Source organism: Dryobates pubescens, chromosome 9, assembly GCF_014839835.1.
Source record: "Dryobates pubescens isolate bDryPub1 chromosome 9, bDryPub1.pri, whole genome shotgun sequence".
NCBI classification, from domain to species: Eukaryota; Metazoa; Chordata; class Aves; order Piciformes; family Picidae; genus Dryobates; species Dryobates pubescens.
The window spans coordinates 13,558,014-13,584,526 of NC_071620.1; the positions used below are offsets into that span (position 1 = coordinate 13,558,014).

The 26,513-nt window shown below is 42.7% G+C and overlaps 1 protein-coding gene across 1 annotated transcript in view; it reads left to right on the forward strand.

The window, feature by feature from the left end:
• The window catches only part of ARHGAP28 (Rho GTPase activating protein 28), a 97,127-nt gene extending 72,174 nt beyond the window's left edge, over nt 1-24,953 (forward strand). Inside the window, exons 6-15 of the mRNA XM_009909929.2 lie at nt 3,462-3,627; nt 3,733-3,824; nt 6,917-6,994; nt 11,916-12,078; nt 14,930-15,012; nt 17,502-17,699; nt 18,567-18,710; nt 21,603-21,757; nt 22,366-22,430; nt 24,578-24,953. Of these exons, the coding sequence (XP_009908231.2) occupies nt 3,462-3,627; nt 3,733-3,824; nt 6,917-6,994; nt 11,916-12,078; nt 14,930-15,012; nt 17,502-17,699; nt 18,567-18,710; nt 21,603-21,757; nt 22,366-22,430; nt 24,578-24,669 (1,236 nt within the window). The 3' untranslated portion in view covers nt 24,670-24,953. The remainder of the gene's footprint in view (nt 1-3,461; nt 3,628-3,732; nt 3,825-6,916; nt 6,995-11,915; nt 12,079-14,929; nt 15,013-17,501; nt 17,700-18,566; nt 18,711-21,602; nt 21,758-22,365; nt 22,431-24,577) is intronic.
• Nucleotides 24,954-26,513: the final 1,560 nt, after the last annotated feature.

Sequence of the window (26,513 nt, forward strand, 5' to 3'; positions counted from 1 at the left end):
TTTCTTTCTTTCTTTCTTTCTTTCTTTCTTTCTTTCTTTCTTTCTTTCTTTCTTTCTTTCTTTCTTTCTTTCTTTCTCTCTTTCTTTCTCTCTTTCTGTCTCTCTTTCTCTCTCTCTTTCTCTCTTTCTCTCTTTCTTTCTTTCTTTCTTTCTTTCTTTCTTTCTTTCTTTCTTTCTTTCTTTCTTTCTTTCTTTCTTTCTTTCTTTCTTTCTTTCTTTCTTTCTTTCTTTCTTTCTGTCTGTCTTTTTTTCCAAGGTGATTTATTGTCTTTGACATCTTTGGACACTTTGCATCATTAGTACCAAAATAGATAGATATTCCTTAGTATTTTAAGTGTCTTACAAAGACTATCCTCCATGTAGTTGTTGTTACATTATTAAGTCTCAGCAGAAGTGGAATTTGTGTGTTCTAGAGGGGAAAGAATCTGGCTTCAATTAGTTATCCCATCCCCTGAACTCTTTTCTCCCCAATTATGATGAACCTTTATTGAAAGATCATGTGCAATGTGATTTAGGAAGTCCTAACCTACTTGATCTAGATGTCCTTTATTCTCCTTACTTTTGAAATCTGCTGTGAGTTTAATTCTTTTATTTTTGTTGTTGCTGTTTGCTTTGTTTTTCCCCTTAATGAGTTTGACTGGCTTCATCTAAAGATCAGTTAAGCCTCTTTAGTCCAAATTTGTTTAAAATAGGGAGAACTGGGCTGAAACCTCCAGAAGAAAAACATTATGAAAGGCTGGGATTTCACTCAGTTCCCCAAAGGGAGGAGATGACTGGTAACACTATTTATTTATATCTCCGACTAACAATTGCTGGTTTAAATTACAATTACATTAAAACCCCAACACACAATACCCAAGACCCACAGTTCTTTGAAAAGTGTGGGTTTCACCAGAACTTTCTTATTATGGCTAAAAATTGTGTTAAGAACTGCTGGATATTTGTTCTTTTTGACATTTGTTCAAATGCTTCTGTCATGACAGAACAGTCCTGGCTCTGGTCCATGGCACTGCAGTTTTGAAGATATGTAGACATCTTCACATGCCCCCAAATTACCAAGTGTCATCTAGGTCAAGTGTACTTGAATAAATTATTCCTTAGCTTCTGGGAACACTGTTTATAAGTCTAAATGCTTCTTGAGAAACACAAAATACCAGTACATTTTCAAGCTGGCATCATAGAATTATTTTGGTTGGATGGTCTAAGATCATCAGGTCCTAATGGAGGTCATTGAGTCCAATCATCAGGACTAAGTGATTTTTCTTCTGGGCTTTTTTTCAGATCTTTAGTTTGTTCTCTTCTGGAAGACCAAATAAATGATCAGTAATATGTAAAGCATATAGGTAGGTGGGTAACACCAAAAAGCTGAACTACACAGTTTAGTTGATTAGATGATGTTGGATGATGGTTGGACACGATGATCTCAAAGGTCTCTTCCAGCGTGGTCTGGTCTGGTCTATTCTATTCTATTCTATTCTATTCTATTCTATTCTATTCTATTCTATTCTATTCTATTCTATTCTATTCTAAAGCAGGCGTGGATTCATCCCACACATGATTGATCACAGAACCATAGAATCACAGAATCAGAACTAGGACGGGGGTTGGAAGGGACCTCTGGACTTCATCTAGTCCAACCCCCTTGCTAAAGCAGCTACTTTGACAGCATTCAAAGATTCTCTGGGAGAATCAGAAGCAGAGCAAGAGCTTGGTGAAACTGGGCACAGGTTTAGGTAGGATATATCTCAGTTGAGTACAGGCACCGAGATCAATACTTTTGCTCCAGCAAAAGTACTCACCAGTCCAGCTGCAAGGGAAGATGATGATGAAGCTCAGATTTAAGTTTCACAGAATCTCAGAATGGTGGGGGTTGAAGGGACCTCTGAAGATCATCTAGTCCAACCCACCTGCTAGAGCAGGATCAAATAGAGTAAATCACCCAGAACACATCCAGGTGGACTGTGAATGCCTCCAGAAACAGAGGCTCCTCAACCTCTCTGGACAGCCTGGTTCAGCACTCTGTCACTCTCAAAGTGAAAAATATTTACCTATGTTTACATGGAATCTCCTGGGTTCCACTTATCTCAACACACTAGGCCAATATTTAGAGTTGTAGTTCAGCTTTTTGGTGTTACCCACCTACCCTAATGTGACTTCCTATCTGTTACAGGTTTAAGATGAATGTCTTGATTGTAAATAAAAGTCTTTGCAGAGAATTTGAAAGTCCAGGGGGCTGAACAGAACATAAGAGATATCTTTATCCCATTCCATTGGTCTGCACAATTTCTATATAATCTGAAGCACAGATTGTTATTTCCTCTTCTTGATTCATTTCCCCCTTTCTCTTCTTCTGACCTTGCTTGCTTGGCTTGCTCACTTCTGTTTGGGTTATGGTAACAACAGTAGTGGAGACCAAAGAGATAATTTGTTAGCTGGCAACACCCCTCAGGGCTTTCTCCAGGCAGGGTCTGAGCGTTCTTGGGTTATATGTATGTATATGTATATGTTTATTACCTTCTGTATTTAGTTTACTTTGGTATTTAATCTATGTTTGTAAATATTGTTTTCATTTAACTTCCAAATTACGAGTGCCTGTGGTTATTTTACCCTTTTGGGGCAAATTCCCCATTCTGTCTGGTGTAAAACCAGCACACCATCTGTGGTAGTTTTAAGTTATGCCCTTAAATTTTTTTCACAGATCTTGAACAGAAAAGTAGTAAAATGGAAATAAATCACTATTGGGTGTAAAAAAGAAAATAAAGATAATTCTAAACAATCCCACTGGAGAGATAAGAAACTTTTTCTCTTCTCAATTTCATTTCTCTTCTCTTCTCTTCTCTTCTCTTCTCTTCTCTTCTCTTCTCTTCTCTTCTCTTCTCTTCTCTTCTCTTCTCTTCTCTTCTCTTCTCTTCTCTTCTCTTCTCTTCTCTTCTCTTCTCTTCTCTTCTCTTCTCTTCTCTTCTCTTCTCTTCTCTTCTCTTCTCTCTCTTCTTTCTCTTCACTTCTCTTCGCTTCTCTTCAGTTCTCTTCGACTTCTTCACTCTCAGAGAGATAGTAACTTGCTCCTGCTTGACCTTGGCTGCATTGTTTCTCTGCTTCTGTCTCTTCTCACTTTTATATAGGAGGATGGGGTGGAGGAGGTCAAGAGGGAAGAGCTCGTAGCTTCCCCTGGTCTTTGACCAGGGGGCATTCTTGTGCTGTTTATTAATTGTAAATATCTGTAAATATTGTATATTTGTACATATTAATTGCATTCCATTGTAGATTGTCATTTTCCCTGTAAACATAGTTTTCATTTGCTTCCAACTGGGCTGGTCTGGCAAATTAAATATTGGGGGGGAGGGGGAGGAATTTCAACCCACCACATTACACCATCATATGTAGGCATATCTTTCACAACAAAAAATGCACCTCCTGTAATACCTGTGCAAATGAAAGGCCTTTGTGCATCTCTGCCACAGAAATTCATTGTTCAGAAGAGCCGTTTTGGACTGACAGAGGTTGGAGACCTCTCTCCTGAAGACATGAAGAAGATTCGCTACCTCTCCCTGATCGAGCTCACAGCCTTCTACGATGCGCTGGGAGTGGAGTTGAAGAGGAACCGCACAGAGAGGGTGCGGGGACGAGGTACTGTCTCATGACATCCCTGTGGTGGACACCCAGGTACTGCTCAGAAGATGTGTATGAGGCTGTGTTTTCTCCTTCTCACATATGTTCTTTTTATCTTCTAAGAAAACGGTCTGTTTGGTGTCCCTCTCAATATCCTGCTGGAGAATGATCAGAAAAAGGTTCCTGGAATAAAAGTTCCCCTCATCTTTCAAAAAGTGAGTAAGACTCAGCTGCAAAGATTCACTTTTCTGTCAGTTGCATTGACAATCAAAAGAATCATACAGTCATAGAAATATTTAGGTTGGAAGAGACCTTTTGGATCTTTGAGTCCAACCATTAACCCAGCACTGCCAAATCACCACTAAACCATGCTCCTCAGCTCCACATCTACATGTTGTTTAAATCCCTCCAGGGATGGGAACTCCACCACTTCCCTGGGCAGCCTGCTCCAGGGCTTGATAACCCTTTTGGGGAAGACATTTTTCCTAATATCCAACCTAAACTTTCCCTGGTACAACTCGAGGCCATTTACTCTTAGGCCAAACATCACTTTGCTCCCACTGCCTTTCAGGGAGCCGTAGACAGCAGCAAGTTCTCCCCTGAGGCTCTATTTCTTCAGACTAAACAACCCCAGTTCCCTCAGATGTTCCTCATAAGTCTTGTGCTCTAGACCCTTCACCAGCTCGGTTGCCTTTCTTTGGACACATTCTAGCACCTACTTACCAGATAAAAGAAGATGCAGGCATTAAAGCCTTGAAGGTGTCTACAGGTCGTCTGTCCATATGTTCTAGTTTGAAAATCTTGTGACAAGGAGATAGAATTTGCTGCTTTTGTGTGTTTTAGCTATCCTGGGAACATCTTTTGATTTTTGTAATTGCATGATACCATGCAGAAAAATTCAGGAGACAAAGGTCTTGCTTTCTTTTTCCTTTTCTCATTAGACAGCTAGGAAAATTTGGGCTGAGGGTGGGGGGTGAGTACACAGAACTGGAAGAGATGAGTTTGTCTCAGGAGCTTTAATTTCACATGAATTCAAACCTATTACTTAGCTATCACTGGTATCTTCTCATTGAGGTCTGCATAAAAAGAGTCATTTATCAAAGTAATTTCATAGACTCATAGAATGTTTTGGGTTGGAAGGGACCATTGAAGGTCATCTAGTCCAACCCCCCTTGCAATCATCATCAACAGATCTTCATCTAGATCAACTAGATTTGAAGGTACAATGATATTGTCACAGAGTCATTTACACAGACACAAGCACACAGGCTTATATGGACTTGAAACTAAAACAAATTTCCCTATGGATACTGAAAAAATGGGAAGTGGTGTGCAGGGTCAGGGCCAAGACTGATACAACTTGAATATAGACATGACTTTGTAATCAGCTCCACAGCACCACTGTCAAGAGATCATGGGAAATTAGGAGGATCCAACACTGAGGGCATGAAGCAGACTGGTGGCAAAAATCCAGAGCTGTGTGAATAAATGCTAGGAAGTGACTGCATTTTTTTTCATCTTGTTCTAAATGATATTAAATCAAAACTCTTTTTTTTTTTTTTTTTTTTTTTTAAATAAAGATTTGGTATGAAAAGAAATTCCAAAGCAAAATACCTTGGAATCACTTTCCAAACTGAGTTCTCAGGTCCCAGAAATGCCTGTAATGCATATTAGCTATAGACCTTTGCATTGTGCTCCTCAAGGAAGGACTTTAACATTTCTCAGAGGTTAGTTTTCCCTCAAAATACCATTGTCCCCTACACAATCTATCTGCCCTGTTTCCAAATTAGTTGTTCTATAGCAGTGCCAAGCCTCAAATGAAGGGCAGAAAAGCCTAAACTTTGGAGTCCACAGCACAAAAGCACGGACCTGTTAGAACTGGGCCAGAGGAGGCTGCAATAACGTGGTGTGAGGGCTGAAGACCCTCTGCTATGAGGCCAGGCTGAGAGAGTTGGGGTGGTTCATCCTGGAGAAGAGAAAGCTCCTGTGGGCTTCCAGTACTTTAAAAGAGCCTACAAGAAATCTGGAGAGGGACATTTCACAGGGGCATGTAATGACAGGACCAGGGGTGATGGTTTTAACTAAAAAAAAGAAAAGAGAGATTTAGACTGAGTGCAAGGAAAAAGAATTACACTGAGGGTGGTGAGATACTGGCCCAGGTTGCTGAGAGCTGGCAGATGCCCCACTCCTGGAACCACCCCAGGGATTGGATAGGGCTGTGAGCAACCTGATATATTTGAAGGTGTCCCAGCTCGGTCAAGGAGGTTCAACCATATGACCTTTAAGTGTTCCTTCCCACCCAAACTGTTCTACGATTCTGTGATTCTAAAACATTCTCAGTTTTCCATACTCTTCATACTCCGTATTTCAGAATCAGGAATGTTGATCTACATTTTCCAAATTAGTTTCAAGAATACCTAGACTGAAAAATAGTTAATAGTATTTAAGGGGCAGAGATGCGGTGCTGAGGGATGTGGTTCAGCACAAGATTTGGTAGAGTTAGATGATGGTTGGATTTGGTGATCTTCAAGGTTTTTTGCAACCAAAATGATTCTATGATTCTATTTTGAAGTGCTTCTGGGTATTTTAGAATCATAGAATCAAAGAATTGTCAGGGTTGGAAGGGATCTCAAGTGTCATCTAGTTCCAACCCCCCTGCCGTGGGCAGGGACACCTCACACTACATCAGGTTGCTCAGAGCCACATCCAGCCTGGCCTTCAAAACCTCCAGGGATGAGGCTTCCACCACCTCCCTGGGCAACCTGTTCCAGTGTCTCACCACCCTCTTGGGGAAGAACTTCTTCCTGGCATCCAACCTGAATCTACCCATTTCTATTTTTGCTCCATTCCTGCTAGTCCTGTTGCTACCTGACACCCTAAAAAGTCCCTCACCAGCTTTCTTGTAGGTCCCCTTCAGATACTGGAAGGCCACAACAAGGTCTCCTCAGAGCCTTCACTTCTCCAGACTCAACAGCCTCAACTCTCTCAGTCTGTCCTCACAGGAGATGAGCTCCAACCCTGTGATCATCCTCATGGCCATTCTCTGGACATGTTCCAGCACATCCAGATCCTTCTTGTAATAGGGGCTCCAGAACAGGATAGGATGCAGTGCTCCAGGTGGAGTCTCACCAGAGTGGAGTAGAGGGGGAGAATCATCTCCCTTGACCTGCTGGCTATGCTTCTCTTAATGCCACACTGGATACAATTTTCCTGTGGTTTGGTGGTGTTTTTTGGGTTTGGTAGTTGGTTGTTGTTTGGTTGTTTGTTGGGGTTTTTTTAAACTTTTTCCCTTGATTCCCCTCCCCAGTTGCTGCTCAAGCTTGAAGAAACAGGTTTAGAAACTGAAGGAATTCTACGAGTGCCTGGATCAGCCTCTCGAGTCAAGGTGCGTGTTCCTGCCAGTTTTCTGTCTCCTGGACCGTGGACTCCATGGCAAATAACCCAGCACACACCCATTCACACTGCACATAAATACTGATGTGCATAGCTCAGCATTTCTATTTCTACCAGTGAAAGGTCAGGTTGGTTCTTGGGAATGAATAAATCATGGAATACATGCGCTAGGCTTTGTTAATGTCCCACATTAAGAACGGACTTGACATTGAGTCTAGTTTTCACTGCTAGATGTTGAGGGATCCTTTCAATTTATCTCTGTCATCCAAAAATGCTGTGATCTTATCTCTGGTCGAGTTATTTTTCAGAAATCCAGGGTTGCTAGACTGAGTGAACTTCAGATAATTATCTCACTCCATGTAATTTTAACCTCTGTGTCACTTTATATCTCATTTATCTTCCACGATCTTACAATTCCATGTTCCAAGTGAGAGAAATTTGGCTTGCATTCCCTGTTTGGCAGCCTCAACTACTGTATTTTCACAGGCTATGAACACAGGATGATTGGTACCCAACAACCTGACATTATGGTGCAGCAATGCTTGCATTGGTCTCTCTAGACTAACTTGATTCCAGGAGCTGGAAGTTTTTTCTGGGCTTAGTGTCTAGATACTTCCCAGATTTTTGTTTCTTTCTATTCTGGTTTAAGAAGCTTAGAATTGTAGAATTGTTTTGGTTGGAAAAGGCCTCTAAGATCATCAAGTCCAACTGTCAACACCACACCACCATGGTCATTAAACCATGTCCTGAGGTACCATGTCTACACATTTTTTCAACACCTCCAGGAATGATGACTCCATCAGCTCCCTGGACAACCTGTTCCAACACCTGACCACTCTTTCAGTAAAGAAAATTTTCCTAATATCCAACCTAAACCTCCCCTGGTGCAACTTGAGGCCATTTTTTCTTGTCCTATCACTTGATACTAGGGAGAAAAGGCCAACCTGGCTCCAGCCTCCCTTCAGGGAGGAGCAAGGAAAGTGCCTCCTTTTCTGCAGACCAAACAATCACAGTTCTCTCAGCCACTCTCCATAAGATTTCTCATAGTCTATGCCACTTTCTCATCCCCAAGAAATCCAGGCTTGTTTTCTGAAGATGGAGGTCTCAACATTGTGGCATCTATATCAATGCTGGGGATTGCCAAACACTGGAGAACATGAAAAAAGAAAAAACATCATTAGGTGAAATGCAGCAAGACGGGCAGTAGCATCCCAGCTATCTCAGACTCTGTGGTCCAAAAAAAGCTCCCAGAACCTTCTTACAGGAGGGAGCTTCTCATTTTTCCTGCACTTTGAAGCTTCCTTATTTTTTAAAATTGCAAATCCTTAAAGTATTATTCCACACAGTTTCTCCCTCTTCAGGGAGATTACACAGTAGCGTTGTTCTCTAATGAAATTACTTTTCCATATTCTTTCTATTTACTCTGTCTTGCTTACTTCTTATTCACAACATAGAATCATAGAGTCATTAAGGTTAGAAAAGATCATCAAGTTCAACCATCAACCCAACTCCACCATGTCCAATAGCATCATAAAATCATTAAGGTTGAATAGAACTTCTAAGGTCATCAAGTCCAACTGTCAACTCAACTTCACCATGCCCAATAGGATCATAGAATCATTAAGGTTGAAGAAGACTTCTACGACCATCAAGTACAACCATCAACCCAATGCTGCCATGCTTTCTAAACCATGTCCCAAATACCCACCTAGATCCAGAGAGCTGCTATGAGGTATGACTTGACATGTAGCTCTCCCAGACTGGGTGGTAAGTTAAACTGCCCATATGAAAGATTGAAATGATAGGAGGTTTGGCTTCATTAAAATCTCTCCAACAAGCCAACCATCAAGAGAGATATTTTTATTGCAAAGCAGATCCAGCTTTCATCCTTCAAAGCCTTTATATATTATGATGACATTAGGATTTGAGGGCATTCCAATCTTATTTCAGTCGTGTTTGGAGGACAAAAAGACATGTGGAAATGATTAAAAGTTACAATTCTATAAGACAAAGGACAGGAGAAATAAATACAAGTTTTCCTCTGTAATCTGCTTTGTAAGAAAAGGTCCAGAACCAAAACTACTTCATAGTCTGCTGCAGGATTAGTTGTGGTTGAAAAAATATATTGCTAAAATGTGTTTCAAAAGTACTTAGATGCATATATTTATGTATGTGAGCTGGGGGTGTATAAAATATATTTGTGGATATATATATGAAATGTTTAGGTTTCAAAAGTCTTGCTTTTGATTTCCATGGCTTCCCCTCCATTCTCAGCAGAAAAACAAGGAGTAGTTTTTCTGTCCTCTTGTGCTATTGATGAGGTGAGGATTCAATTTCCATAATTCCTGGTCAGGCACAAGGAGAGAATCTGATCCAGGTGTTTGGCTGGGTTACATGCAAAAGATGTGAATCCAGAAGTTCAGATAGCCCAGTTTACCACTAGCAAAAGCTGCTGGTAAAAATGAGATTGTAACATTAGATATGAACTCCTGAATGGCTTTCTATTTCCTTTTGTGTCCATTCCACTTCATTATGTGTGACCATATCTGAGATGTCATTTCCTTCCATTCAGAGGAGCCTGGCAAACAGAATTAATTTTTGAAAGCTTTTCTGTCTGCATGAACCAAACCTTTTTTCAGTGCAGCATTAAATCACATTTCCCAAAAACCTGATCTGAAAGGTGAATGCTTGCTACCATTAATTTTGTCATGAATGGTCTTGCAAAAAGCAGCAACAAATTTCCTATGGATCAGGCAGTGTTGGGTCAGTAATAATTATGAAGGCTGCCTTATTCACAGATTTATGGAACTTAGGGATAAAATTCTTTGTTATCAGGGTACTGGAGCCTTAAAGTAGGCTACCAAGAGAGGGATTTGGACTAGATCATCTCCAGAGGTCCCTTCCAACCCCCACCTTGTTGGTTTTCTGTGATTCTATGATATCTTCACACTGCAATACTGTCCTTCAGTTCTATTAACCCGACACATTTTTGAGGAGCTTGTATTTTCTAAACAGGTTTTGAAGCTAAATTCTGTTCCCACTAGCAACCTTACTGGTTATTTCCCACTCACACAAATCCCAGCACGGTGCGGGTCGGAAGAGACATCTGAGAATTATCTAGTCCAACCCCAATGCTAAAGCAGGGTGCCCACAGCAGGTTGACCAGGATCACAATGTCCAGATGGGTTTGGAATCTCTCCAGAGAAGGAGACTTCACAGCCCCTCTGGGAAGCCTGCCCCACTGCTTCTGCACTGTCAAAGGCAAGAAGCTTTTTCTCCTCTTCAGATGAAACCTCATGGATTCCAGTTTCTGCCCATTGTCCCTTGTCCTATCACTGGGTACCACTCAAAAGAACCCAGCCTCATCCTCATGAACTCCAGCCTTTAGATATTTATATGCATTTATAAGATCCCCTTTCAGGCTGCTCTTCTCCAGGCCACAGAGCCCCAGGTCTCTCAGCCTTTCTGCCTCACAGAGATGCTCCAGACTCTCAGCATCTTTGTAGTTTCCACTGGACTCTACAGTGGTTCCTTGTCTCTCTTGAAATGGGAGTCCAGAACTTCACCCAGGACTACAAATGTGGCCTGATTAGTGCAGAGTAGAGGAGAAAAAAGCTCCTCCTTTGACCTGCTGCTCACATTCTTCTTAATGCACGCCAGGAGACCACTTACCTTCCTGGCCTCGAGAATACATTGCTGGTTCATGATGAGCTTGTTGTCCACCAGCACTCCCAGATCCTTCTCCACAGAGCAGTTTTCCAGCAGGTCAACCCCTCACCTGTACCTGTGCAGAGGGTTATTCTTCCCCAGGTTCTGGACTCTACACTTGGCCATTTTGAAATTCATGGGGTTCACCTCTTCCCAACTCTTCAGCCTGTCCAGGTCTCACTGAATGGCAGTACAGCCTGATGTGGTGTCAGCCACTACTCAGAGTTTGCTGCTGCCACATACCCATGAAATACTGATTAGCCACCTTCCAGAACTAGATCAATCTAATCTGAGCAAAATGTTGACACTGTAGCACCCAAAGTGGTACAATCAATCTGTCTTAGATGTTTCTTGTTTGTTTTTTGTTTGGTTGGTTGGTTGCTTTTTTTGGCTTTTTTTTGGTGTGCATTAAGTGGGGGTTTCTGACAGTCACGGTTTGACACCTTTATTTTTCTGTTAAGTGATTCAACCTTATCATAGCTATAAAGATAAAATCCAATAATATCTCTCCTAAAGAAATACATCTTTCCAAAGACAGAAAGACCTTAAGGTAAAGCTGTTGTTAGGCATCGGAAGAGGTTGCCCAGGGAGGTGGTGGAATCAACATCCTTGGAGGTGTTCAAAAAAACATGTAGTCAATGGCATCCTGGGACATGGTTTAATGGCCATAGTGGCCATACATTGATGGTTGGACTCAGTGATCTTAGAGGTCTTTTCCAGACAAAACAATTCTATGATTCTGCAATTCTACTGAATTGCTCAAGGCCCATGGACTTGGATGCCAACAGACTGTCCAGCAAGTTTCCTGGCAGTGAGGAAGAACTGCCTCTCCTTTGTGATTTCAGGGTCAAAACCCCTAGAGAGTCTTTTAAATGAGAAGAACCAATCCTCTTTAACTGAATTTTCTGTTGCTAGCCCCAAGACATTGCACAAAATTGTCTTGCTTGAAAACGGTTCACATGGGTCACTGGCAGAAATTGAACTGTAGCAAACCAAATTCAGCCTGGGTGGAAAATATCTCCAGGAACTGAATTGATTGACCTGTTGTGAACTCCTCATGGTTGTACTTAAACTACTACTGGTTTTGAGCTCCTTTAATTCAGCCATGGTGTAAACCTGTTGTTTGTAATGAAGTTTCTGAAGTGATGTCAAACTGTTGGGTCAGAAGCAATGATTAAAGGTCAGATGTTCCTTTTCTCTTTCAGAATCTCCACCAAGAACTTGAAGCAAAATTTTATGAAGATGCTTTTGACTGGGACCAAGTACGAAACAATGATGCAGCAGGACTGCTGAAAATGTTTATAAGAGAGCTCCCAAGCCCGCTCTTCACAGTAGAATATCTACCTGCTTTCATCACACTGGTGGAAAGTAAGTGGGAATCAAGTTAGTATGGACTGAACTAGATAAAATTAGAGAAAAGACCTTCAAGACCATTAAGTCCAACCATTGACCCAGCACCACAGCTTTTCTGTCCCTCCAGGGATGCAGACTCCACCACTGCCCTGTGCATCCTGGTTTGGGGTTGACAACCCTTCTGGTGAATCAGTTGTTCTTAATAGCCAACCTATATATTCTGTATGAGAAGCAGGTGAGGGAACTGGGATTGTTTAATCTGGAGAAAGGGAGGTCATAGAATCAATAGTTTTGGAAAAGACCTCAAAGATCATCTGTCATCATCAACCTGTCACCCAACACCTCATGACTACTAAACCATGGCACCAAGTGCCACGTCCAATCCCCTCTTGAACACCTCCAGGGACAGTGATTCCACCACCTTCCTGGGCAGCACATCCCAATGGCAAACAACTCTTTCTGTGAAGAACTTTCTCCTCACCTCGAGCCTAAACTTCCCCTGGTGCAGCTTGAGAATGTGTCCTCTTGCTCTAGTGCTGGTTGCCTGGGAGAAGAGAGCAACTCCCTCCTGCCTACAACCTACCTTCACGTAGTTGTAGACAGCAATAAGGTCTCCCCTGAGCCTCCTCTTCTCCAGGCTAAACAATCCCAGCTCCCTCAGCCTCTCCTCGTAGGGCTTGTGCTCTCACCAGCCTCATTGCCCCTCTCTGGACATGTCCTTGAGGTTGAGAAGTCAGTTTCTTCTGCCTAGTATCAGGTGGTAGATGAGAAGAAATGGCCTCAAATTATGTTAGGAGAGGTTAAAGTTGGATATTAGGAAAAAATTCTTTACCGAAAGAGTGGTCAGGCATATGAACAGGATGCTCAGGGAGGTCATGGAGTCACCACCCCAGGAAGCATTCAAGAAATGTGTGGATGTGGGACTTTGGGACATGGTTTAATGGCCATGGTGGTCTTAGGTTGACAGTTGGATTTGATGATCTTAGAGGTCTTTTCCAGCAAAAACAATTCTATGATTCTATGATCCTAAACCTCCCCTGGTGCAACTTAAGGCCATTTCCTCTTGTTTTATCATTTGTTACTTAGAAGTACACAGGAAAAAAGGCCCAGTACATTGCCCAAACATTTGAATTTTCTGCAAACTTTCCTTTTTTCTATGGAAACCATTTCAGGTCAGGTTGGACAGGGCTCTGAGCAACCTGATCTAGCTGAATATGTCCCTGCTCAATGCAGGAGAGTTGATCTAGATGACCTATAAAGGTCTCTTGCAACCCAACTCATTATATTAGATCTGATTTACTTCTCTTAAGGCTTTTGCTGAGGTTAGAGTTAGAGTATTCATACAAAGAGATGTGTGACCACAGAAAGCACCAGGCCACTGGGTTTTGTTTTCAGTGTACATAACACTCTCTAGCTCAGTACAGTTTGTTCACTTCTCTTCCAGGAAGAACACAGTAGCACCTTCTCATTCTTCCTGATGCCATTGCAAATTCACTTCAGCGAGGACAGAGTGAAACCATCAGGATGATGAATTTGTTAGAAAAATTCATACAGAAAACTTAGGAATTTTACATAAGATTGCAGATAAGTTTTCAGTGTCTCCATGAGGTAAAGGGCACAACAAGGTGAATTCATACTTCAGCCATCACAGAATAGAATTATTCAATGGTGGTTTGGGTTGGAAAGGACCATTAAAGGTCATCTAGTCCAAATTCCTGCAGTGAGCAGGGACATGGGCAACTACAGCAGGTTGCTCAGAGCATTATCCAATCTGACCTGGAACACGTCCTGGGAGGGCTATCCACCACCCTTCTAGGCAGCCTGGGCCAATGTCTCACCACCCTCAGCATAAAAAAAAAATCTTCTTTCTTTCTAATCTAAATTTCCCTCTTTTATTTTAAACCCATCACCCCTTGTCCTGTCACAACAGGCTCTGCTCAAAAATCTGTCCCCAGCTTTCTGATCTGCCGCTTTAAGTACTGAAAAGCCATCAGAAGGTCTCACCAGAGTCTTCTCTTCTCCAGGCTGAGCACCCCCACCTTTCTCAGCCTGTCCTCACAACAGAAGGGTTCCAGCTCTTGCCTCACTTTTGTGGCCTCCTCTGGATTTACTCCACCAGGTCCATGTCTTCACATACCTGAGCATGCTCCTTATGAGTCCCAAGCTGCATGGAGTTAAAATTGCTCAGCTGCCTAGGGAAGACTGAACAGGAGGTGTCTGTGCAGAGTAAAGTAACTTTATTCCCTACTACAGAAACAAGATCCATAACTCACGTTCTGTTTCCTCCAAATGTCAGTTATTCCTCCTGTCTTCTCCACTCCATCTCTTTTAGTGAGCACTGGACAGTTATCAGCTGCTGAAGACATGACATTTTGTCGCTGACAAGAGGCTTTACATTGACCTAGAGTGCTAGATTTAAGACAAAAAATTTGAAGTGATAAGGAATCAATTTCCAATGGCACAAACACTCAGCAAATTATTAAAAAGGATTAATCCAAAACTTTTCAATTTGAAAGAAGTAAAATACTTAGTTTATGTTTATAACCCATTCTGTGGTATCAAGAAGAAACTGGCTGGTACTGAGACATATTGACACATTGCTTTTTTTGAGGTAGAATTTTATGGAGCCTTGTCTCCCCCCTGTGACAAAGAGCCAAAATGATGAGGGGAAGAAAAAGACCACAAAACCCCAACTTACTAAATTGATTTTGTAGTTGGGAAGAAGGCTGTGGTTAAGCACCACCTAAACATGCTCACCTCAACTGAGCAGTGGTTACTGTGCTTCCAGAACTGCTGACCAACAAGGGGTTTGGAACAAACCACTTGCAACTGGAATTTCACAAATACTCCTTCTTTGCATTCTTAGAAATCTCCAATATCAAGTTACAGCTTCAAGCTTTGCACCTGTTGATCATGCTGCTGCCTGAAGCCAACAGAGATACAGCCAAGGTAAGTGCTTCCTTTAGCATCACCTGCCATCTGTGATGCTTGTGATTTTTAAAAGAGAGAGGTGGGATCTTCCTAACAGTTGGTGATGAGACATTGCACTGTGAAAGGATTCATCTGTGTCTTTCATCATTTCCTTGAAAACATGTTCCAATTCCTTGGTTCTCCTTTCTTTTAAGAGCAGTTCAGAAGTAGATGCTGGAGGTGTCAGTATACAGCTCCAGACACCATTGATGGTGCAGCCCATTCCAAAGCTGGCTCATCTAAGTCCCCTCACAGCTCTGAAGGACTTCCAAGGCACTGGAGCAGGCTGGAGGAAGAAGTTCAAACCAAAAAAGCCCTATGGAATGTTCATCGCTAGTGCGAATGTCAGAACCTCACCCTCAGCTGGTTTGCCTCACAAGCCCATGCCCACACCCATGTACTACTTCCTGATACAGACATGGTGGCTATGAGCATTTTGGGTTTTCTTGGGATCTCCCAGATCTAGCTGCAGCTATGTCCTGACCCTAAGAGGCACCATATGCATCTTTGGACTTGTTTCCATGTAAAGGATGAACAAGTGACCTGGGAGCCTCCAGACATTTAACCAAGCCTTCTGCTCACCAGGACCCTGCACAAACCCCATCTCTGAAAGTCATAGAGTGGTTTGGGTTGGAAGGGACTTTAAAGATCATCTTGTTCCAAACCCTGTACTATCAGAAGGGACACCTCCCACTAGTCTCCCAGTTTAGATATAGCTTTATGAGACCAGGTGGCTTCTTCACCTGTATTTTTGCAATCAGAAGAGAAAAGAATAACATAGAATCATAGAATCAATAAGGTTGGAAAAGACCTCAAAGATCATCAAGTCCAACCTGTCACCCAAGACCTCATTACTACTAGACCATGGCACCAAGTGCCACGTCCAATCCCCTCTTGAACACCTCCAGGGACGGTGACTCAAGCTTCTTTGAAGCATTTAGAGGTCTGGCAATGCTCTGTGAAGGATATGAGCTACTTCTTCCACCAAAGACTATATAAGCATAGATCTTTATACATAAAACACACAGTAGATGAGTTGTCTTAATTATTACCAGGCTTCCACACCAAAATAGAAGTGATGACAAAAGTGAATCCATCTCCACTTCCTATCTATAATGAGATGTTAGAAATTTCTCCACCATAGTTCCTGTTTTGTAGTTCCTGGGCTTGTAAAAATGTTTCAAGAGCAATGTCAGGGTACAAAGACCGTGGTTTTAATGCAATGGTGTTGCAAAAGGATTCATTGGCAGCCCCCAGTTCCAACCACAGCTGCAATCCATCCTATTCAGTCACTCAAGGAAAAAACTGAATACAGTGCCCAAAAGGGAAAAGAGTTTCCTTTGACTCTGCCATGCATGTGCAGAAGTGATGTCAATGGACAACCACTGAGCTCTTCTTGATTTCATTATCCCAGCAGAAAAGTTTGGAGGTTGCTGCCAGAAACTTCTCAGATCTTAGAACCACAAAGTCATTTTGCTTGGAAAAGACCTTTAAGATCACTGAGTCCAATTCATTGTCTAACTACCAGTTCATATCACATATGGGACTGGTGTGCATTTGAAGAGAGATAGATTATCCTGGTAATTGCAATATGAAAAGCCTTGGCTAAACCATCAATATGGACACCTTGAAAACTAGGAAGAAATCAAAGGGACCTCTGGAGATCATCTAGTCCAAAGTTCCTGCTAAAGCAGGGTCATCCATAGCAGGCTGCCAAGGATCACAGTGTCCAGGCAGGTTTGGGGTCTCTCCAGAGAAGGAGACTTCACAACCTCTCTGGACAGCCTGCTGGCACCCTCACAGCAAAGAAGTTACTCCTGTTCAGATGGAACTCCTGGGTTCCAGTTTGTGCTAGTTCCCTCTAGTCCTGTTGCTTGGCACCACTGAAAACATTGTGGCCCTATCCTCTTGCCCCCTACCCTTTAGCTCTTGCTGAGCATTGATAATATGTCCTCTCAGGCTGCTCTTCTCCAGGCTAAACAGCCCCAGCTCTATCAGCCTTTCCTCCTCACAGAGATGCATAGCATCTTTGTAGCCTCTACTAGACTCTCTCCAGCAGTTCCCCATCCCTCTTGAATTGAGGAGCCCAGAACTGCACTCAGTGCTCTAGATATATCCTCAGTAGGGCAAAGCAGAGGGGGAGGAGAACCTCTCCTGACCTTTTGTTCCACTGCCACCTTTGTATATCTTTACACCAGGATTCAAACCCTTAGTGCAGACACTCAACTTAATGCATTCGGCATCATACTTTAGGTGGCAGATAATTGATAACAATAACTATTCATTTGTGATTGACATGTGGTTGTGCCAGCAAATATCAGAATTATCCAAATTAGGATGCAACACCCCCCCAATTTCATCTCCAAGTACAAACAGAGCAGGTGCAAGCCAGACAGGCATTTGAAGAGCCTGCAATTAAGAGGAAAACAATTTCCTGAGTCTCAGCATCATGAATCTCATTTTTCTAGGCCTTTCTTCAGTTCCTGAAGAAGGTGGTGGCTAATGAGGGGAAAAACAAAATGAATCTGTGGAATGTTTCTATGATTGTGGCACCAAACCTCTTCATCTACAAGGGGAAACGTGCAAACCAACAAGAAATGCAAGCAGCTGCCACCACGGCACACATCGTGCGGCTTCTGATTCGGTACCAGGACATCCTGTGGACAGTGAGTAATAATGGTTCCCTCTTCATGACTCCAGTACAGAGAAGTATTTTGCTGTCACAGAATACCAGCATGGTGGGCTTTCAAAAGGATCCCTTGAGATCATCTTGTCCAGTCCCACTGCTAAAGCAGGGTCACCCACAGCAGGATGCCCAGGATTGCAATGTCCTGGTGGGTTTGGAATCTCTTTAGAGAAGGAGACTCCATAACATCTCTGGGCGGCCTGTTCCAGGGATCTGACACCCTTAAACTAAAGAAGCATCAGCTCTGCAGAAATCAGAGTAAACTGAACTCCCTAGAAGAAAAAGTTAGCTATTCTTTGGATACTGGCTGGAGTCTTCTATAGCTAGGAGGAGATACAGTGACAAATAGTCCTGGAAGGAGATTTATCTCGACTAAGAAATCTATTGTAGCATGAATTGCCCTCTGGAGGTATTTTATCATAGAATCAAAGTAGTTTAGGTTGGAAGGGACCTTTAAATGTCATCTGGTCCAACTCTTCTGCAGTAAGCAAGGACATCTTCGAGTAGATCAGGTTGCTTAGACCCCATCAACCTGACCAACCCAGAACGTTTCCAGGACCAGTCTGGGCAATATGTCTAGTGTCTCACCAACCCCATAGTAAATATTTTCTTCCTTCTCTCTAGCCTGAATCTCCCTCTTTTAGTTTAAACCCATCAGCTCTTGTCCTGTCACAATAGGCCCTGCTCAAAAGTCTGTCCCCACCTTTCTGATAGGCCTTTTTAGGTAGTGAAAGGCCACAAGAAGATGTTGCTGGAGCATTCTCTTCTTGTGCCTAAAAGTTGCTCCAACACCAAATTTTATTTATTTATTTACTATATCTTCTCAATTCTGGTTTCCTCCCTTTAGGTCCCATCCTTCCTGATTTCCCAAGTGAGAAAAATGAATGAGGCAGCAATGAACAACAGCAAGAGGCAGCTGATGTTTGACAAAGGAGTGAGAAAACTTCTGAGGAGAAAGACCATGGAACGAGAGAGACCTGAAAGACCAGAGGTATACCAAACCCATCATTTTCCAGTGCACTTTTAACCAGCTTCCCTCTTCTCTTATCTCATAAAGTGACCACATGTGGACTGTCCTTGACAATGATCTGTAGAGTGTCAGCAAATGCATAAATTTGAGTAGTAGGATGGTCCATATGGAGTTTAATTGAACTTACCATTCCCTGGTCCAGGCCACTCATCATTCATCTTGTTAGCTTTAGTCTTACAGCTTTGCAGAAAAGAAAATCCAGTTTGGCCTATCAGAAACACCAAAATTGGCCTAAATCTTAAGTTTCTAATGAAATAGTTTGCATTGCTCTTCCTCATACAGTCAGAGGAGAGAGGTGGATAATTCCAAGGAACTCAATACTTCCGAGGAACTCCAGAGTTCCAGGTGCAGATCAGACTTAGGCAAGTCTGATACAGAATTCTTCTTTTGGATGTTGTAAAGCCACCAACTTTTCTCCACTGCCTAGATATGGAATTTGGGAATTTATCTGAAATTCAATAAACACTGAAAATTAACTTATGTACTGGGTGCAACATAGAATTTGGGCAACGAACTGTGTGCAGTATACAGTTTCTACCTTCTATGTAGCATTTTCATGCAGTAACAACCTTCAACAACCTGTAGAGAAAGCCTTTAGAGTCTTCTATGGAGGTTTGAAAGAATGGAGAGTGGTAAATTGGAAGAGGAGCAATCAAGAAACTGGTCAAGACCTCTACAGCCATTGAAGGAGTCTTGGAGAACAAAAGAAATAACAATTAGGAAGGAGTGATATTAAGAGATTGTGAGAACGAGCCACCTCAATATAGAGAAAACACAGAAGGGAACATCTGGCCAAAAACCCAGAAAGACAAATGACAGGCATCAATTGTGGATCTATGCTAATGCCAGCTTTTTGGAGCCTTCATTTGCCAGCACTGACTGAAATATATGGCTGGTAGGTGTGCTGCAGATGGAGACAGAGATGTTGTAAATCATGATGTAGCTGGCTGCACAACTGTGTTCAACCTGGAAGAAACAAAGCAAGAGCTTGTGATGAGTCCCTTAGTGCAGTCATTGCACCTCTGGGAAGACAAGTTCATTGATCATAGTAATTGTCTTTGCATCTAATAAAAAGGAGATTAGCAATGGCAGGTAGCTGAAATATGAGGGATAAATTGGAGACAAACTCTGTTTGGGCAACTGAATTGAATTTTCAGAGCACTTAACAGAGTGCCTGTGCCTCAGATGTTCTACATTACCCAGGGACAGAGATTGCAGAGACTCTTGTACTCTGCTCAGCACAGTATTAACTGGATTAGAACTGGAATGCAAACCTTGCTAATTGATTTATCCACCATTAATCATGGAAGAGTGCATAAACTTCTGAGATGATGGTTTGAACCCAACACAAGGTCAAAAATTAAGAGGGACCATATGGTACTGAGCTATTTTACTGGACATATGCTTTGATCTGGTTGAAGCTACAGCAGATGGAAGCAGAGAACTGGATCTTTATTCTTGAGGAGAATTCCACCTTTAAAAGGAAGAGCAGATATTCCTGATCATTTTAATGTACTTTTAAATAAGCAATTGGGTCACTGACCAATGCTGACAGAAATAACTGGGAAACAAAAAACAACTCAGATAATAAGTTGACTCAAGATCTCAGATAACAAAAACTTGACTCAATATCTCTGATAAGAAAAACTTGGCTCAAAATCTTAGCAGAAAGACCTCCTGACAACAAAAACTTGATTCAAAAATCTCACATAATAACCTGACACAAAATTTCAGAGAATAACTTGACTCAAGACCCCAGGCATCAACCTGACTCAGTATTACCCTAAGCAGTTAAAATTCCAGGGCTTTACTTCATGCAGTGATGTGATACTGACAGAGGAGTTAGTGTCTTTTCATTATGTCTCATTACACTATGTCTCATTACACTATATCCACAAATCTGCATTTCCATGACTGTAAATATAGATTTTGACTAATCAGTTAAATCCAGAATAGGGACATTTTGCAAGCAACTTCAGTGAGACTTGGACAGACTGGAGAGCTGGGCAAAGAGGAGCCTAATGAGGTTTAACAAGGATAAGTGCAGAGTCCTGCATCTGGGAAGGAAAAATAAACTGGACCAATACAGGCTGGGAGGTGATCTGTTGGACAGCAGCCCTGTGGAGAAGGACCTGGGAGTCCTAGTGGACAATAAGTTATCCATGGGACAGCGATGTGCCCCTGTGGCCAGGAAGGCCAATGGTATCCTGGGTGCATTAAGAAAAGTGTGTCCAGCAGATGCAGGGATGTTCTCCTCCCCCTCTACTCTGCCCTAGTGAGGCCCCACCTGGAATATTGCATCCAGTTTTGGGGTCCCCAGTTCAGGAGGGACAGGGATCTACTTAAGAGAGTTCAACAGCGGGCTATGAGGGTGATTAAGGGACTGGAGTACTGCCTTGTGAGGAGAGGCTGAGATCCCTGGAGCCGTTTAGTCTGGAGAAGACTGAGAGGGAAGCTAATAAATGTACATAAATATATGAGGGAGAGGACAGGCTCTTCTCAGTTGCACCCTGTAATAGGACAAGGGACAATGGATGTAAACTACAGCACAGGAAGTTCCACCTCAACATGGGGAAGGATTTTACTGCAAGGGTCACAGAGCACTGGAACAGGCTTTCCAGAGAGATTGTGGAGTCTCCTTCTCCAGAGACTTTCAAGACCTGTCTGGATATGTTCCTGTGTGACCTGTGCTGTATTCTATGGTCCTGCTCTGGCAGTGGGGTTGGACTCAATGGTTTCTGGAGGTGCCTTCCTACTTCTAACATCTGTGATCCTGTGAGAAGAGTTGTAGAACTGGACAGAGCTAGAGCAATGTTCACCTCAGACTGACTGTGCTGCATGTTTGATTTTTAGGGAAGTGTCACTTTTCCACCATACCTGCAGTCTGACATACCCGAGGGAGTGATAAGAGTTTATGCTCCTCTACATTCAAAAGTCTCTATGGCAATTCAACTCAACAGCCAAACAAAAGCCAAAGACATCCTGGCTCGGTTCCACTGCGAGAACAGGTGGGTAAAGCAGAATGTTTTGGATTTTCACTGGACAACATTGTCAGGACCATTCCTGAACAGATTATTCCCTCTTCAAGGCCTCCTTGTGCTGAGTAGAAAAAGACTTCTTGCAAAATCACTAATCTATGGTTACAGTTGTCAAAGAATATTTAAATACCAGTTTCATTTGTTATATTTCACTTGATAATTGGCTTCTCTGCAGAATCAATCCACCTTCTGCTAAGCCACAATTAAAACCATATCATTTATTGACTTGCCATGCAGAGAAACCAGATGGATTGTCTTAAATCTGCCCATGAAATGTTGATACTTTGATTTCTGGAAGGTAGCAATTATTAAGCATTGTGGGAAATGGTTAAATTCTATCTGCTAGTCTTTTCTGCAAAGTCTTCCCACGTTACTGCAAAATTCTACTCTTTACATGAAAAATAAATAGCAGCAGGTTCAGTGCTCTGTTAGGGGTCCTAGCCTTGGATAAATTAATTTCACAGTGGCAAACCCCCCCCCCCCCCCCCCCCCCCCCCCAATTTTTAGCTTAATCTAGATGGTGGCTGATAAAGCAGTGGTTGTTAACAGAATAAAGTGAAGTTGTTTTTCCATCCTAGCCATGGATCGTCACAGAACGTGAGGGGCCAGATCCAAAGTTTACATGAAATTGGAGGAAATATAGGTAGGTCTGATTTTTGACAATTCAGTTCTCAATGTCTTTAACCTCCTAAACCACCTTGGGGCAGTGCTGGGTACCTCTTCTTCTCCAGTATATATCCAGGAGAAGAGCCTGGCCTGCGTCCAGCTCTGGGCTCCCCAGTTCAAGAGAGACAAGGAACTACTGGGGAGAGTCCAGAAGAGGCTATAAAGATGCTGAGGGCACTTGAGCATCTCTGCGAGGAGGAAAGGCTGAGAGGCGTGGGGCTGTTTAGCCTGGAAAAGAGCAGTCTGAGAGGCCTGGGCTGTTTAGCAAGGAGAAGAGCAGTCTGAGAGGGAATCTTCTCAATGCCGATCAATATGTAAAGGGCGGGGGCAAGAGGATGGGGCCAGACTCTTTTTAGTGGTTCCCAGTGACAGGACAAGAGGCAATGGGCACAAACTGGAATCCAGGAGGTTCCATGTGAACATATAGAGAAACTTCTTTGCTGTGAGGGTGCTGGAGCCCTGGAACAGGCTGTCCAGAGAGATTGTGGAGTCTACTTCTCTGGAGGAGATTCCAAGCCCACCTGGACATTTTGGTCCTGGGCAACCTGCTGTGGTGACCCTGATTTAGTAGGGGGTTTGCACTAGAGGATTTCCAGAGGTTCCTTCCAACCCCCTATCATGCCAGGATTCTGTGCTCACAGACTTCCTTCAGCAGCAGTTAAGAAGCAAAGTCTTTATGACTGAAGAAGCCCAAAGCTAAATTTGATCAGTGATTTGTTTTGCCTGGCCAAAGAGGATGAGCAGGATGAGATCCTTAAGGTCTTGCAAAACAACTCCCCATATTCCCACCAATCTCATTCCAAATCTTGACTTTTAATGAGCATCTTCATTCAAGTATTTTTATAATCCTAGATGTTTCAGGGTACCTCAGTGCACTGACTGTGCACTAAAGCACTTATATTGCTTTCACTTGAATAAAATCATCAGGACCCCTGTAACTGCACAAAAGTGTTACCATAATCCTTTGTGTCACAGTAAAGTAACCTCACCAGTTAAGTGGCTTCATCTCCTGGCATAAATGCAATAAAATTCAACAAATCAACTTAACTCCAGAATTCATTGCTTTGTTACTCGATTAAGAGCCACCAAATGCCTCTTTGCATGACAAAGGCAGCAGGGACTCCCCAATATCAATTTCTTCTTCCCAGCCACCACCTAAGGAAACCCTTACATGGCCAGACTTCAGAGGACTCTTTCTTTTTATCCAGCAACTGCCAAAATCCTTGATATTTCTCTGTATCTCTATATTCTTTATATTTCTTTACAAGCTCCTAGACTGGTGAGAACAGATGGTTACAGAGCTACTTTTCCAGCATTTAAAAATAGTGTAGCACCAAAGCCAGAGAGGTTTAATTTCCAGCCCAGTACCAAAGAAATTAAAACCCAAGCCAGACTGTGGCACTTGCACTAACAGTGTTATTAATGCTTCTAAGGAAACTATATTTGGTCATTGTTTGACTAAATGCCTTGTCCATAACCCTGCCTGGAAGTGAATCCAAACAATTAGGGAATCCTTTTGGTTTGGAAAGACCTTCCAGATTATGAAGTCCAACCATTAACCAAGCACTGCCATGTCACCACTAAACCATGTCACTCAGCACCACATCTACATGGTTTTTCATCCCCTCCAGGGATGGGGACTTCACCACTGCCCTAGACAGCCTGTTGCAGGGCTTGACAACCCTATCGGGGAAGACATTTTTCCCAACGTCCAACCTAAACCTCACCTGGCACAACCTGAGGTGTTTTCCTCTTGTCCTCTCAGCTGTGACATGAGAAGAGACCAAGTCCCACCTTGCTCTATCCTCCTTTCAGGGAGCTGTAGAGAGTGGGAAAGTCTTCCCTCAGCCTCCTTTTCTCCAGGCTAAACAACCCCAGTGCCCTCAGCTGCTCCTCAGAAGACAGTCTCGAGACTCTTTGTCATAGCTCTCTTCAAGTAAAATCGCTGGCAAAGTAGCCAAAGAACCCTGCCTGTACCCAGGCAAGATGTGAGATGGGCCCACCAACCTAGGCTGGCCATAGGCAAGTTGGAGATACATTCAAGGATGTTCTAAGGTAGCTCTGTATCATTTACTGATCTGCTTAAACCAACCTATGATTTAAAGCTGTGTATTCCTGTTTCAGGTCAGCACTGTCTGGATCCAGATGCATACATGTTAGATGTTTACCGTGCAAACCCTCAGGCAGAGTGGGTGATAAAGCCAAAAGCAAGCTGAAGCTGAAGGCTGTGGCATACTGGACAAAAGCCAAATGGACAGTGGTGATGCCTGTCATTTTCAGAAGTCCTTAGCAGTGAGGAAACAAAATGGTAGCTACAGGACATGGTTCCTTCCTACTGTACTGTCCAACTGATGGTCTTCATGTACTCCTTTTGGTATAAGCTTTATCACTCCAGCTTCTGGACCATTGGAAAATATCCCATCAGCTGTGCTTTCATATGGATACACTTGTGCCAGTTGGCCCAGGAGTTAAGGAGGATGGACCAAGGTACGGTGCACAGAAAACAACCTGTCACATATGGAATCATTTTTTTTCTTGACCTGGTGTCAGAACATGAATTTTGGGGGAAGAATCCAGTGGCATCCAAGGATGCATGAAACACTACCGACCACAGAAGCATTGTGAAGATGTTCAAGAAGGTATCTGTCAAGTGTGGAAGAGCAGAGCTCAACCTGCTGCAGTGCCAAGACATGGCTGGGTGACAGAATCAAACCATTGTGCTGGAAGTAAACCTGTACAGGGTGCTTTACTGTGATATTTATGTCTCTCAGTCACTCCTCATGAGCAGCTGATGCTGGGGGAGGGAGAGAGGGAGTGAGACTGGAGGAAGAACTACTGTATAGGCAGCTAGACTGCTTGATGTATAGATCACAGTCTTCCAAAAGCATCTGTCTGGATCTGTTTGCTGTGTGCAAACTATTTTCTCCTTCCTTCTGCTGTCCCCACCACACAAGCTTCAAGAGACAAAAGCCAGGTGAGAAGGGGCACAGCTTCCCAGCTCTACCTTTTACTTGACGCACTCAGATTTCAGTCTGTGTAATGCCATAATGTTAATGATGCCACTTACAGCCAGCATTTCTTTTTCTTTTTGTTAACATTATATCTTCATTTTTAACCTAACTAATGTTCTTTTGTTTATTTTAGCTTTAATACATAAGCAACTTTTATACTATTTGGCTGCGTTGAGCAGAGAGATCTTGTATGATACAGCATGGAGAAGGCAAAGAGCTTCCAGTGAGCAGAGGGATTTAATCCTCTTGCTTAACATTTACACATTAATTACTCTTAAAACAAAAGCCAAACTAGGCCCAGTTGTGTTTGGGGCAGTTTACAAACACATCACAAAGTGCAGCTCTATCTACAGATAGTCTCTCGAAACACACTGGCTGACAAGAGAAGGCTGGGCTGTGATGGCTTTGGGAATGCAGCATGGCACATATAAGACCTGATCTTGTTAAAGATGATCAGCAAATGACTACACCTATTCTAGTTGCAGACATCCCTGTTGCTGCAGGGGGGTTGAACTAGATGACCTTTAAAGGTCCCTTCCAACTCAAACCATTCTATGGTTATGTCTCATTTGTCACAAGGATGAGCACCATTGTTCACCTCACCCTCTTGTTTTGGGCTAAAGTTTCTAGAACTGAAGTGTGTTTGTGGTGTAGGGAAATCTCACCAGTTTCTGGAAAACAGAGAATATTCTTTATATCTTCATATCTTACATAAACAAAAATGGGGACTTACGTCTTCAACTGCTCTGCAGTGTCTCCATTCTTGGATGGTGATATTGCACAATGAAGCCTGCTATGAAGAAAGGCTGAGAGAGTTGGGGTTGTTCAGCCTGCAGAAGAGAAGGCTCCAAGGAAACCTTCCTCTGGCCTTTCAGTAACTAAAGGTGTTGATAAGAAAGCTGGGGACAGACTTACTAGCAGGGTATGTTGTGACAGGACAAGGGGTAATTGAAACTAAAAGAGGGAGATTTAGACTAGAATGAAGGAAAACCTTTCTGGCACTGAGGGTAGTGAGACACTGTCCCAGGTTGCCCAGAGAGGTGGTATAT